Below are 13778 nucleotides of genomic sequence, written 5' to 3'. Positions count from 1 at the left end.
GGAGCTTCTTTGCCCATGGTTTTAAAGGAACTACTACTGCCTGTTCTGGGAAGGTGGGCCTTACCCTTCTTGCGGGTCTAGTTCTGTGTGTCCTCACAGAACTAATAGGAACTGACTCCATTTTGCTAACCCTGGGCCCTCCTCAACATCTTCAGCTTCTACTGTGAATCCTAATCCTAGCCTCCCACTCATTAACACATAAAATTCTGCTAGGCTCAAAGTCTGGGCCCGGAACCCCTGGAGAACCTGGGCCACAGATTCAGATTTCTCCTGTTTCTATTTGCTTTGCATTGTCCCAGGAAGTGGTATCATCAGAATCCCAAACAAGGATGAAGGATGCAGCCCACTCTTACCTCCTCACACTTATAGCGCACCTACTACATGTTAGAGACTATGTTAGGTACATGAACTCAGTGAATCCCCACAACAAATCCATTAGGTAGGGCATCTTACTGTACCCATTTTACAGGTTAAGTAATAGCTCAAGTCACACAGCGAGTAGCAGAGCTCGAATATGATCCCAAGAAGCCTGGCTCCAGAGACTATCTCTTAACCACAAAGCAAGACTCCCTCTGCAGGTTAACTCAGGCCTGCTGTGAACCAGCTTGTGAACTTGACTGCTAAGGTATCTTCTAGGCCTGGTAATCTAAATGCCTGTCATTATGGGTATGGGCCAGACAGGCTAACATTATGATTATTAGCCTTAGAATCAGCTAAAAACAGTTTAAGTGGTTGAAGAGTAGAAACTTCAAGCATAAATGAATAGCTAAGGATACAAAAAGCACGATTAGAGGAAAAAGATTAACTCGGAGAGTTAGTCAAATGGTCTTAGATAAGGGAGAAAAACCCTCAGCAGTAAACTTAACTTTTAGTTTAACTATAATCCTTCCCCAAATTACAACAGCACTGACTTCCTAAACTAGAATATTAACTTCCCAAATATAATGCAAACTAATCAAGGATTCATATGATAAGAATTCAGTGATAAATCTCACATTAGTTAGAATTTAATTTTAGATATAAAGCCTTTAGAAATGCCTAGGTGGTTCAGTGGTTAAGCATCTGCCTTTGGCTCAGGTTGTGATCCTGGCATCAAGCTCTGCATCAGGCTCCCTGCTCAGCGGGGAGTCTGCTTTTCCCTCTGTTCCTCTCCCCCCTCAACGCCCCCCCCACCCCTGCTTGTGTTCTCTCTCTCTTAAATAAATAAATAAATAAATAAATAAACAAACAAACAAACAAACAAATATCTTTAAAAAGGGGGGCACCTAGGTGGCTCAGCAGTTGAGCATCTGCCTTTGGCTTAGGTTGTGATCCTGGGGTTCTGGGATGGAGTTCCCGTCAGGCTCCCCGCAGGGAGCCTCTGTCTCCCTCTGCCTGTGTTTCTGCCTCTCTCTGTGTCATTCATGAAATAAATAAATAAAATCTTTTTTTAAAAAAATCTTTTGGGATCCCTGGGTGGAGCAGCGGTTTGGCGCCTGCCTTTGGCCCAGGGCGCGATCCTGGAGACCCGGGATCGAATCCCACGTCGGGCTCCCGGTGCATGGAGCCTGCTTCTCCCTCTGCCTGTGTCTCTGCCTCTCTCTCTTTCTCTCTCTGTGACTATCATAAATAATAATAAATAAAAATTAAAAAAAAATAAAAAAATCTTTTAAAAAAGTAAAACCTTTAGAAATCCAGAGAGCAGGTTGTATGTACAGGAAAATAAAATATTTCTAGACTGATGGCAAAACTTCTTAATGAAAAAAATCCTAAACTCCCTTTAGAGGACCCCCTAGTTATCCAGGTTCACATGGCAGGAGCTCGGAGGAGTCTAATAACAATGCCTTGGAACAAAATCTTCCATCTCTGGGATGTCTGTCTGGTCAGCGGCAGGGTGAATGTGGTGGTGGAACCCCACCCGTAAAGGCGGAGATAACATTTTGTGCCATGAATTTATTTGTCAGCAATATTTCAAAGATGCATTTATCTGATGACTCAGTGCTGGGCTATTTTGAGACATCCATATGTGAGTGTCAAGAGTCAAGAAAGTGTTCATGATTTAGCCATCAGGAACGATCCCTCGCCTACGGAAGGAGAATAAAACCCTGACCAAGAGCACAAGCTGTAAATTGAATAAGGTGCCCTCAGATTTATTTGACAGACCTGAAAAGCCCAGGACACTCAAAGGTGTCTATGGCACCCCTCCACCTGCACCAACCATTCCTCTTCTGTCCATAGTTAATATCCCTATTCTTATGGCCTCTCCCGATCAAGTGGAGCCATGGTTGAGGTGGAAGTGGGTAAAGAATAGAAAGGCAGTCAATAGTGGGTGGGCATACTAATGGGCAATTGAAAAGGTTAAAAGAATCAGTGAAATGAGTGATAGTTTATGAAAGTGGGTGGGGGGATGGAAACAGGAATCCTCCAAACTGAGCACCTTTAGGGAGAAACCACAAATAGTTTGCTAGATACTGAAAGGGCTCAGCCCAATGCTAAGGGCTCACATTTTAGTCTTTTAAGCAATACTTCACAAAGGACTAATCGTTATTGCTACCCCTCCCAGAAATAGCTTCATCTTAGAACCCCCCTCTTTTCAGAGATACTCCAAGAACTACAAAAATGGTGCTGATATTAGTAACACCACTGGGATTCTGTACAAAATATAAGAATGTCTCAAACAATTTTTTAAGATTATTTATTTATTTGAGAAAGAGAGAGAGCGAGAGCCCACGCACACTTGGGCAGGAGAGAGGATCAGAGGGAGAGGGAGAAGCAGACTCCCCGCTGAGTAGGGTGCCTGACATAGGGTTCAATCCACACAACTCTGGGATCCTGCTCTTGGATCTGAACCGAAGGCAGAGACTTAACTGTCTGAGCCATCCAGGTGCCTCAAGAATGATTAAAATTTTTTTAAAATTTTTTAAGTTTAAATTTTTGTTAAAATTTGTAAACATATCTAAATTATAAAAGTTAAGCCAGTGAAGGAGATCTTATAAATCTGAATAAACCTTATAAATAAATAAGATAAATAAGATAAATAATTATCTGAATAAATCTTATAAATCTGAATGTATGCTCCAAATACGCAATACCTTGAATGTAAGAACAAGGCAGATAATTGGGCAAGGTAATTTATACACATGGTGACAGCAAGACCAAGGGATCTCCTAACTCTTACGGAGAAAACCGGGATTTTTTTTTACAAAAGTAATACTTATAAATGATAAAGCACTTTCACAAAATAACCCTATGAAGTAAGCTCAGGTGCTGTTATTGTTCCCATTTTACAAATAATGGAATGAGATTTAGTAGAACAAAGTGAAATACCCAAAGTCACACAGCCTAAATACAGCTATGATTTGTCCAAGCCCAAATCCTATGCTTATCCTTACTTCTACAGCAGGCACTGAGATGAACATATAATAAATGTACTAATGTAATGGAATTACTTATTAATGTTAATTCAACAAACATATTTTGAGCGCCTACTACTAGCCAGACCCAGGGCAAATCCCTCCTCTCAAGGAGCTTACAACTAAGCAGTCATGTAAACAGGCAATATAGTAGGTGAGAAGTGCTATAAGGACATATACACAATGTGAAATGGATCAAAGAAAGGGACATCTAAGTGCACCCAACAAATTAGACTACATTGTCCTAAAGAAGAGTGGCCAGCCTCATGGAGTCTTTAAAACGGAGTCAAAGGTAGCTAGGGTGCTTTAATTCCTCCAGTATTCTCTAGTTTTGATTCTGATAGCCAGTATGTACTAGCTATTAAGAAAAGAAAAAGAAAAACTACTTCTAGTGTAGAGAAAATTAATTCATCTAGTCCCATAACCTGGTAGACATATCCAACCTCTTTTGCTCAAATGCTGAGCTGCCCAAACAATCTCCCAAATTGTATTTAGGAATTGGGTTGATCCCTTCCAGCAAGAGGAAATAAATACTCACTATAAATAACCTGTTTATCCTATCAAGGTCTTCTTTTTATTGTGAATTAATAGATAGTTATTCTGGCCTAGAAAGCAGCTGTGGGAGAGTTAACTTCAGTCAATTCTCTGAGCCAGTGGTATCCAACGGAACTTTCCACGATTCTATTCAATAGGGTAGCCAGCCACATGTGGCTATTGAACATTTGAAATGCGTCTAGGGAAACTGAAGAGGCGATTTACAATGTTATTTAATTTTAATTAATTTAAACGACCACATGTAGCTAGTGCCTACCGATTTGGACAGCAGGGCTCTAGATCCTTGCTACTCAAACTGTGGTCTGTGAACTAGCAAGGTCTACATCACCTTATTAGTTTGTTAGAAATACAGACTCTCCGGACACCTGGGTGGCTCAGTGGTTAAGCGTCTGCCTTTGGCTCAGGGCGTGATCCTGGAGTTCCGGGATCGGGTCCCACATCGGGCTCCCTGCGTGGAGCCTGCTTCTCCCTCTGCCTGTGTCTCTGCCTCTCTCTCTCTGTGTCTCTCACGTGTAAATAAATAAAATCTAAAAAAAAAAAAAAAGAAAGAAAGAAAAGAAATACAGACTCCCAGGTCCTACCCTAGGCCTCTTGATTCAAAACTGTATGTTAGGGATCCCTGGGTGGCGCAGCGGTTTGGCACCTGCCTTTGACCCAGGGCGCGATCCTGGAGACCCGGGATTGAATCCCACGCCAGGCTCCCGGTGCTTGGAGCCTGCTTCTCTGCCTCTCTCTCCCCATCTCTCTCTCTCTCTCTCTGTGTGTGACTATCATAAATAAATAAAAATTAAAAAAAAACTGTATGTTAGCAAGATCTGTATGCACAATAAAATTTGAAAATGGCATGGTTACTTCTGGATGAACTGGATGAAAAAGGATTGACTGAGGACCCTATCTGTGGTGACCTCTCTGAAATGCAGACATCCACACTTGAGACTGGTGTCCAGCATGAAGGGCCTTCTTTCTTTGTATCTGTCTCTCCCTGGGGAAACATGACCCCATGTTTCCCCATCCCTAGAACATGGGGTCTAGGGAAAGTTAGTATAGAATATGCGGGGAGGGGGGGATGGAATGGGAAGAGCATGTGTTTCATGGGGATACCTATACATAATAAATGATATACAGAATAAATGATCCCTTGATAATGACTGACTACGGATGATGGGTATATGAGAGTTCATTGTACTATTTTCTCTACTCTGTGTATATTTGAAATTTTTCAAAATTAAAAAATAGATATGATTTCAAAGATGATGTGAATGATAACCTCCAAGATGGCCCCCAATGATCCTCTCCTTCTGGTATCCATGCCTTTGCATAGTCTTCTTTCATATTGAATCAGGGCTGGTCCATATGACCAAGATGGAGATAGCAGGCCTGACTTTGGAGAGCTAGGTCATTGGGACTTCTGCCTTGCTCTCTGTTGGCTCTCTCTCTCTCTCTCTTTTAAGATCTATTAATTTATTTATTCATGAGAGACACAGAGAGAGAGCCAGAGACATAGGCAGAGGGAGAAGCAGGCTCCCAGCTGGGAGCCCAATGTGGGACCTGCTCCCCAGACCGGGGGCCACACCCTGAGCAGAAGGCAGACCCCCTACTGCTGAGCCACCCCGGTGTCCCTCTCTTGGATCTCTTGCTCTAAAGGCTGTCAGCTACCATGCTGTGAGGACACTCAAGCAGTCTTGTAGTGAGGCCTTTATGGAGAGGAGCCAAGGCCTCCTGCCAACAGCCAGCTGCAAGAACGAGCCATGTAGCAAGCCTCCATGGAGTTGATTTTCTAGCCCCAGTCAAACCTTCCCATGACTGTAGTTCCATCTGACATATGACTGCAATTTCATGAGAGGCCTCCAGGCCAGAACTGCCTGCCAGGTTACACCTGAATCTCTGACCAATCTCTGAAAGGCACTGAAAGTATATAGTTGTATTAAGCCACTGAATTTTGGGGTAATTTGTTATGCAGCAATAGAGTACTGTTTCGACGTCATCTCAGTATTTCCTACTCCCTGAAAACTCTCCTCACCTTATCATCAATGCCTCCAATGAACAGGAAAAGACCTTTCACACTGTGCATATGTTAACGTGCTAATACCCCTTGAAGAGATAGTACATTCACTTAAATTTAATGTAAAACATATGTGACAAATATAAATTCTTTCTTTTTAAAACTTAGCAGGCTAATGTATTGAGACATTAATTTCAGTCTTGCTCCTGCTGTTGTAAGAGGCTGGAAAGAATAAAAAGGTAATTTCTCAGGGTCTATCATCACAAGAATAGTTATAGTCTTGAGTTATAAGGTCTAAGGTCTTCTTACATCTCCCTCAGTCCATGTCCACCCCCCCACCGCACCGCCACCCTACACTGATTAACAGCTTCTTGATCAGAGGGTCCTGGGATCCAGCCCCATCAGGGTCTCTGGTCAGCAGGGAGCCCACTTCTTCCTCTCCCTCTGCCCCTCCACTCCACTCATTCTGTTTCTCTAATAAATAAAAAATCTTAAAAAGAAAACAGCTTCTTGGTGTTAAAGAAGACCACCACCCTGACCACCTCCCCCCCCCCCCCCCCCCCCCCCCCCCCCGCCATCCCAGCTTTTCTTGGGGATTAGGTAATAAAGAAACTATGTTAGAATTGCTCCATAAGGGGAGGGGAAAGAACTGATCCTGGTTCAGGAAGAGGGCAAGCAGCCAGGCCAAAGGGATGAATGGCTTTCCCCGGCCGGCCGGGAAAGGTTCTGGAATTTCCAGACGTAGAAGGTTGTCCCTGGCTTGTAGGAAGTGTGTGTGTGTGTGTGTGTGTGTGTGTGTGTGTGTGTGTGTGTGTGTGTCAGGGATGCAGTACGGATCGCTTCATGGGAAAACTGGGCACGTGGGATCCGGGGGCCTGGCTGCACACCAAAGACCGCACCTACCCCTTTACCTCCACCCCGGCCCACCTGCCCCGCCCGCTGTGCGAGCGTACCCGTCGGGGTACCCCGGTGGTGGGGGCATAATAGCGAGACTGAGACACACACGGAAACAAGGCTCTTCCCAAACCTTTCCCCAAATCTTTGAGACTTCACAGCCCTAGAGAGAGAAGTGGGGGAACCTCAGAACGTGACTAATGAATCTCCCGCCAACACTGACAGGCGGGAGCCGAGCCAGATTTCTTTAATTTGTAGGATTCCAAGACGTGTGACGCTCCCTGCCCCGGAGTCCCCGGCAGCGAAGTCACTCCGGCTCGACCCAGCTTGGCCGGGAGCGGCTCCGGTCGGGGCAGTGGGGGCGGGGGGCGAGCGGAGCAGGCGGCCGGCCCCCCCGCCCCGCGGCCCCCGCGCCCCCCGCGCCCCCCGCGCCCGGGGGAGGGGCACCGGCGCGCGGCCGCTCGGCTCCGACACAAACACACGCACGTGCGCCCCGCCCCCGCCGCGCACGCGCCCCGAGGCTCCGGCGGCGGCGACGGGCGCGCGCGCGGTGCTCGCTGCCCCCACGCCGCTCCTCGGCTCGGCTCGGCTCGCGGCGCCTCCCGCTCCCGGCCGGCTGCCCGCTCGGCTCCACGCCGGCCCCGCGGCCCCGGAGGCGGGGGGGTGGGGGGCGGCGGGCCCTGCGGGTGCAGCGGGCGAGGCGGCGCGGAGCCGGCCGGCGCCCGGAGGCGATGGGGCCGAGCGCCGGCCGCTGCGGGAGGCGGGCGCCGCGACAGGCCGGCGGGTGAGGCGCCGCGGGCGGAGGCCGCGACGGAGCTCCCGGACCCGCCATGGGCTGAGACGCGTCCTTGCGAGCAGGTGCGGTGACCAGCAGCCCCGGGGTGCCCGCCGCGCAGGCCCCGGGGACCCCAGCCCCTGGAGCGGCCCTCCCCGCCCAGCCGGCGCCCCGCGGCCCCCTGACCCCGCTGACCCCGCGGTCAAGGCGCCCCCCCCCCCCGCCCCGCAGCCCTGGGACCCCAGCCCGGAGGCCCGGCGCCCACCTCTGGCTCCGTTGGGAGCCCACCGCCTGCGCAGCGCTTGGGAGCCCCGTGGCTCCTTTCCCTTCGAGCCCCACGTAGAGGGGGAGGGGGAATGTGACGGGGGGCGGGGGGGGTGTCAGTGCTACCTTCGCGAGCCCTCGTGGCCCCACACCCGCCACTGTCTCTCTTAAGCTTGCAGTGAAAGTGACCCTTCCTTATCCCACCAGAACATGCCCGGGTGACTCTCCCAGATCTTCCTAGTGGCCTTCCTCGCCCTTCCCAGTGACACTATGCAACCCCAGCGTGACCCTCGAGGCCTCTGGCTCCTGCTGCTGTCCTTGTTCCCGCTCCTCTTCGAGGTGGCCAGGGCTGGCCGTCCTGTGGTTAGCTGTCCTGCTGCCTGCCTGTGCGCCAGCAACATCCTCAGCTGCTCCAAGCAGCAGCTGCCCAACGTTCCCCACTCCTTACCCAGCTACACCGCGCTGTTAGACCTCAGCCACAACAACCTGAGCCGCCTGCGGGCCGAGTGGACCCCCACACGCCTGATCCACCTGCAGTCCCTGCTCCTGAGCCACAACCACCTGAACTTCATCTCCTCCGAGGCCTTTTCCCCAGTACCCAACCTGCGCTACCTGGACCTCTCCTCCAACCAGCTGCGGACACTGGACGAGTTCCTGTTCAGTGAACTGCAGGCGCTGGAGGTGCTGCTGCTCTACAATAACCACATCATGGCAGTGGACCGCTGCGCCTTCGACGACATGGCCCAGCTACAGAAACTCTACTTGAGCCAGAACCAGATTTCCCGCTTTCCTCTGGAACTGGTCAAGGAAGGAGCCAAGCTACCCAAACTAACTCTCCTGGACCTGTCCTCCAACAAGCTGAAGAACTTACCGTTGCCCGACCTGCAGAAGCTGCCCGCCTGGATCAAGAATGGGCTGTACCTCCATAACAACCCCCTGCACTGCGACTGTGAGCTCTACCAGCTGTTTTCACACTGGCAGTACCGGCAGCTGAGCTCCGTGATGGACTTCCAGGAGGACCTGTACTGCATGAGCTCCAAGAAGCTGCACAATGTCTTCAACCTGAGTTTTCTCAACTGCAGCGAGTACAAGGAGCGGGCCTGGGAAGCGCACCTGGGTGACACCTTGACCATCAAGTGTGACACCAAGCAGCAGGGGATGACCAAGGTGTGGGTGACACCAAGCAATGAACGGGTGTTAGATGAGGTGGCCAACAGCACAGTGACAGTGTCCAAAGATGGCAGTCTTCATTTCCAGCAGGTGCAGGTTGAGGACGGGGGTGTGTATACCTGCTACGCCATGGGGGAGGCTTTCAATGAGACACTGTCTGTGGAGTTGAAAGTGTATAATTTCACCCTGCACGGCCACCATGACACCCTCAACACAGCCTATACCACCCTAGTGGGCTGTATCCTCAGTGTGGTCCTGGTCCTCATATACCTGTACCTTACCCCTTGCCGATGCTGGTGCCGGGGTGTCGAGAAACCGTCCAGCCATCAAGGAGACAGCCTCAGTTCGTCCATGCTTAGTACCACACCCAACCACGATCCCATGGCTGGTGGGGACAAGGATGATGGTTTTGACCGGCGGGTGGCCTTCCTGGAACCTGCTGGTCCCGGACAGGGTCAAAACGGCAAGCTCAAGCCAGGCAACACCCTGCCCGTGCCCGAGGCAACAGGCAAGGGCCCTCGGAGGATGTCGGATCCGGAGTCGGTCAGCTCGGTCTTCTCTGATACACCCATTGTGGTGTGAGCAGGATGGGTTGGTGGGGATATTCCGCCCCAGGAGAGGTAATGCACCCCTGAAGGATATGAGGGGATGGAAGAGAGAGAGCTGGTTGCCCAAGGGAGTGGGTTCCCCCGACCTCGAGGGAATTGGTCACGGGTACCATAGCTAGCAAGACCTCAACCACGGTGTGGCCGCCACAACTTTCCATATGGATATACTAATCCTCAGGCAAGTGCTACCCCCTTACCCAAAGCCCTGGGAATTCGCAACGTGGTAGAGGAAGAGGAGCATGTCTGAGTTGGGTGGGAATGAGGAAGGGGTGGGGGGAAGAGCAGATTCCCTAAACTTTTTCAAGGTCATCCTTAGCTCCTTAAGAGAAAATCATTTTGGGGGAAAAATTTTTTTTGCTATCTCTGCCCACCCACACCTGTGATGTTGTGTGTGCTGGGGGGGTGGATCTTCCACAGGGGCCACCCGGGGGAAGAGCTGTAGTATCTTCTTTGGGCAGGAAGTCACACTTCACAGCCGGGGAAATTGGAAACCTTTGGCAAAATGAATCGGGAAAAGGCTGAGACCTCAATCAATAACGCTCCCCAAAGCTGTCGTGATTTCCCACCAATGCTTCTTTCCCAACGAGTCCTGGATGGATGGATCTTTGCGGGAGCCTGGCCTGTTGCCTGTCAGATATGGCAACAATGTGAGGTGTGGTATCTGTGCCAAGCCCTGGAACCAGTGACCCAGAGGGAGACAGCATGAACTGAGGGGTCTATGTCACGGCATAGGTGCCAGCACAAAACTTGTAGATAGGGGATAAACTCCAGATTTGCTAATTCTCCGGTTGGTGAAATCCTTGGTTAGTTAGCATTTGGTTCCCAGCGCCTATGTGTCAGACCAGGGTGGGGGCTGCTGAAGGCAGAGCTTTTATGGATGCTTGCCTCAGACCCGGGATGTGGGGCCACGTCAGCAGTGGGAGGAGGAGGAGGGCAAATCAGCCTCTGTTATGTAGCGTCCAGCTCGGCCTACCAGATTCCCTGATGCCATCTCTTCTCTCAGCTTCTTAGCAAGCTCAGGTGGGATTGAGTTTTCCCTGATATGCTGCTCTGCAAATGGAGGAACCCTGGAAGGTCTGGCCCCAGCTGCGTTAGACTGGGCTTGGGGACGGAGGGGACCGGTTATGTGTCTTCTCTATGTTGGCAAAGCAGCCTTGGTCCCCTCTTAGGTCTCACCCTGCTGCAAAGCCGAAGCATGGGATTTCATCATCCAAGGGGTTGGAATTGGGTGGTGGTCTCTGCCCCAGCATGGCAAGTTGGAGTGCAGCTTAGAGCTCGGCCCCTCTCCACAAGGTTCCAGGCAGTCTTGTAGCAGAGACAGTGGCACTAAACTTTCAGAACGGAAGTTCTGCCGCCGGCAGCCCTCTCAGCCAGAGGTTTGTGCTGTTGGGGTGGTCAGGCCAGAGGAACTTAAGAACAGGCCCAACATTCCATTCCATCCAGGGTTGCGGAATACTCTGGGCACAGAGATGACTGCACCCTTTGACTATACTGCAGGCCCAGGGAGATACCTGGGTGCTCCGAGCTCTGGCAAGGGGATGAGAGGAGCAAAGGTGAAAATGTTCTCTGACGTTGGTCTTTTTCAGTGTCTCCCCTTCTCCCAACCAAGCTCCCTGTCCATTGGAAGTTCTCCAGATCTTCTAGCTTTCTGACCTGCTCTTTAAGGTTCCAAGAGGTGTCCTCTCCCTACAGGTGAGGGATGCTTGCTAGGAGGGCCTGACTCCTGCTGCCTATTAAGATTGGGAAAGGGGACTGGAACTCACCATCTTCCCTTGTCTTTTCCTGGGATGTCAAGACTGCTGTCCATCCTTTATTAGTAACCTCATTTGTCAAGAGGTGCAGCATTTCCCTCAAGTACTTGCATGCTCCTAGGTATGCATGCTTCTAGGTGTGCATGCACACTAGCACCTTGACTTCCATCAGGACAGTGACTCTTTAGTCCCCACTAATGTCCCCTGTCACAATGGGTTCCATCTATGAGCACAGCTTTGTGCAGACAACTTTCTTGCCGTATAGGAGAGACAGTGACTACGCCAGGCTCCCCAGATACAAACTCTTGTACTTTTCGTTTCCAAACTCCCTGAAGCTTTACCCAGCATCTCTCTGGCACTGAATAACTTCTCTGCAAAGGCTGGAGTTAGGAGAACCACAGGTTGAAGACCTGAGAAGGGATGATGGGGGACTGGCCAGGTCTTCAGACCCCTCAGAAACCTCCTTTGGATAGAAGATAATATATATGAGAAATAAATGGAGAACTAGGTCAATGATGGACCCAGAAGGAAACTGGCAGGGGAACAAGCAGCTACAAGTTATTCTTCCTGTGTTAGCTGCCCTGGAAAGACAGGGGCATGAAGGAAAAGTTGTCTTGTATATTCCAGAGACTTCTGAGGATTTGTCACTGGAGCTATAGTAACCAGGCCACCCTCCTCAGACTTACTAGGGAACCTGGGAAAATTTCATCTCTCTGTAGTTCCGCACTAGGCACCAGCTAGGGCTTTGACGATCTTTAAAATAAATGTCAAATGAAATTGGCCTTCTGGAACATTTGGAGCTCCTGAGGACTAGGAAGGCCTTTTTCTTCAGAAGTACTACCCAGTTCAGGGAATAAGAAAAGACCCTGAGGCCCTAAGTCTCCCTACTATATCCATGAAGTAGCCTCCTTGTTTGAAAGACTGGTAGATATGTCTGGCTGCCTCACCAAGAGACTGAACTGATTGGCCTCTTCCCATGGTTTCAGTTGGTAGAACCCAAAGGTAAGCTTTCCACTTGGGGGATTAGGTACTCAGCCTATATAAGCTCATGAGAACGTTGTGTAGGAAACTGCCAGTTCTGGTTATAAGAAAAGGCTGAGAAATCACTCCCTCCCTTCTTCCACCCTGCACCCATAAACCAGACATGTCTCCCAGGAAGCAGGTGTCCCTGGAGACAGAATATGACAGGGCTCTACAATCTGTCTGTGTGATTATTTGTGATCTTTTTTTTCTTTGCCTGTATTTATGGGGCTCCTAGGAAGGGGCCTGGAGAGGGTACACCCCACCTGGGGACAGTAAAGCCAACTGATTCCAATTTTCTGTGTGTTCTTACCTCTGTACTTCCTTGTGGCCCTGCTGGCAAAGCAAGCAGGCCTTCCTGTGTCCAGGACCCTACCCCTTGCACTTATGTACACCCAGGCTGGCAAATCTTGGAGCCTCTGGGCTCTGAAAACTAGACTATGATCATTAAACCTGGCTTGAGTCTCTGTTCTGGCAGTCTGTGACTGGTTTATCTTTCTTTTCAGCCTGTGGGTGGGGCTCGCTGTACCTCAGAAGTGTGTGGCCTAAGGAGAGGATACTTAAATGCTGTTATAAAGGCAAGAGTAGAATCCACATCCAGGCATGAAAATAGATAGGGTCAAGGAAATTTTTCTGTAAAGAGCCAGAGAGTAAATACGGTAGGCTCTGCAGGCCATGAACACTCCGTTACAGCTGCTTAGCCGTGCCATGGGAGCAGGAAGGCTGCCCCAGACAGTATATAAACTGATGATTGTGACCCTGTTCCAGTAAAACTTTATTTACAGACATTGAAGTTCGAATTTCATATCATTTTAACATGGCTTTTGAGTGTTTTCAACAATTTAAAAATGTAAGAACCCTTATTAGCTCACAGACCATACAAAACCCAGCTGTGGGCTGGTTTTGACCAGCAGAGGATAGTTTACCAACCTGATAGATTCTCAAAAGAAATGTCACTGATGCTGTAGCAGGAGAGAGTTTAGAAATTCCTTAACCTGTGGCTACTACCTGTAGATAATGAAGTCTTTCTGGATCCCTGGGGAGAAAGATCTGCCTCCCCACAGAGTTCTCTTAAAAGTCTGGATGAAGCCTACTAACTGTGCTATGGAAAAACGCTTGCACTGGATTAAAAGAATTGGTGGAAAGTAGCTAGCTCAGTTTCAGTATTTTGATTATTACCTGTATTTTTTTCATACTGTAAATGGTAACTATCTTAGTTTGGCTAAAAGCATATTCATTGAATGGGCAGGTTACTATTCATTGACACTTTAATGTGTCCTAGGCATTGCAAAGAGAGAAATGCAACCCCCCACCTTCTTGGTACAGACACAGCCTACCAGAAATTGG

General features: G+C 49.5%; 1 protein-coding gene across 1 annotated transcript; it reads left to right on the top strand.

Annotated features, from left to right (window-relative positions):
• The first annotated feature begins 7571 nt into the window (after window positions 1-7571).
• Window positions 7572-12908, top strand: AMIGO1 (adhesion molecule with Ig like domain 1). Its single transcript, XM_055341149.1, has 2 exons — window positions 7572-7701; window positions 8090-12908. The coding sequence occupies exon 2, from the start codon at window positions 8153-8155 to the stop codon at window positions 9632-9634; it is 1482 nt and encodes a 493-aa protein (XP_055197124.1). The 5' UTR covers window positions 7572-7701; window positions 8090-8152; the 3' UTR covers window positions 9635-12908.
• The last annotated feature ends 870 nt before the right edge of the window (window positions 12909-13778 follow it).

Source organism: Nyctereutes procyonoides, unplaced genomic scaffold (assembly GCF_905146905.1).
Source record: "Nyctereutes procyonoides isolate TBG_1078 unplaced genomic scaffold, NYPRO_anot_genome, whole genome shotgun sequence".
NCBI classification, from domain to species: Eukaryota; Metazoa; Chordata; class Mammalia; order Carnivora; family Canidae; genus Nyctereutes; species Nyctereutes procyonoides.
Note: the sequence above shows the minus strand (reverse complement) of the source record. Positions and strands in the feature narration are given on the sequence as shown.

Coding starts and splice junctions, on each gene's coding strand:
- AMIGO1 (XM_055341149.1), top strand. CDS start 8,153: ATGCAACCCCAGCGTGACCCTCGAGGCCTCTGGCTCCTGCTGCTGTCC.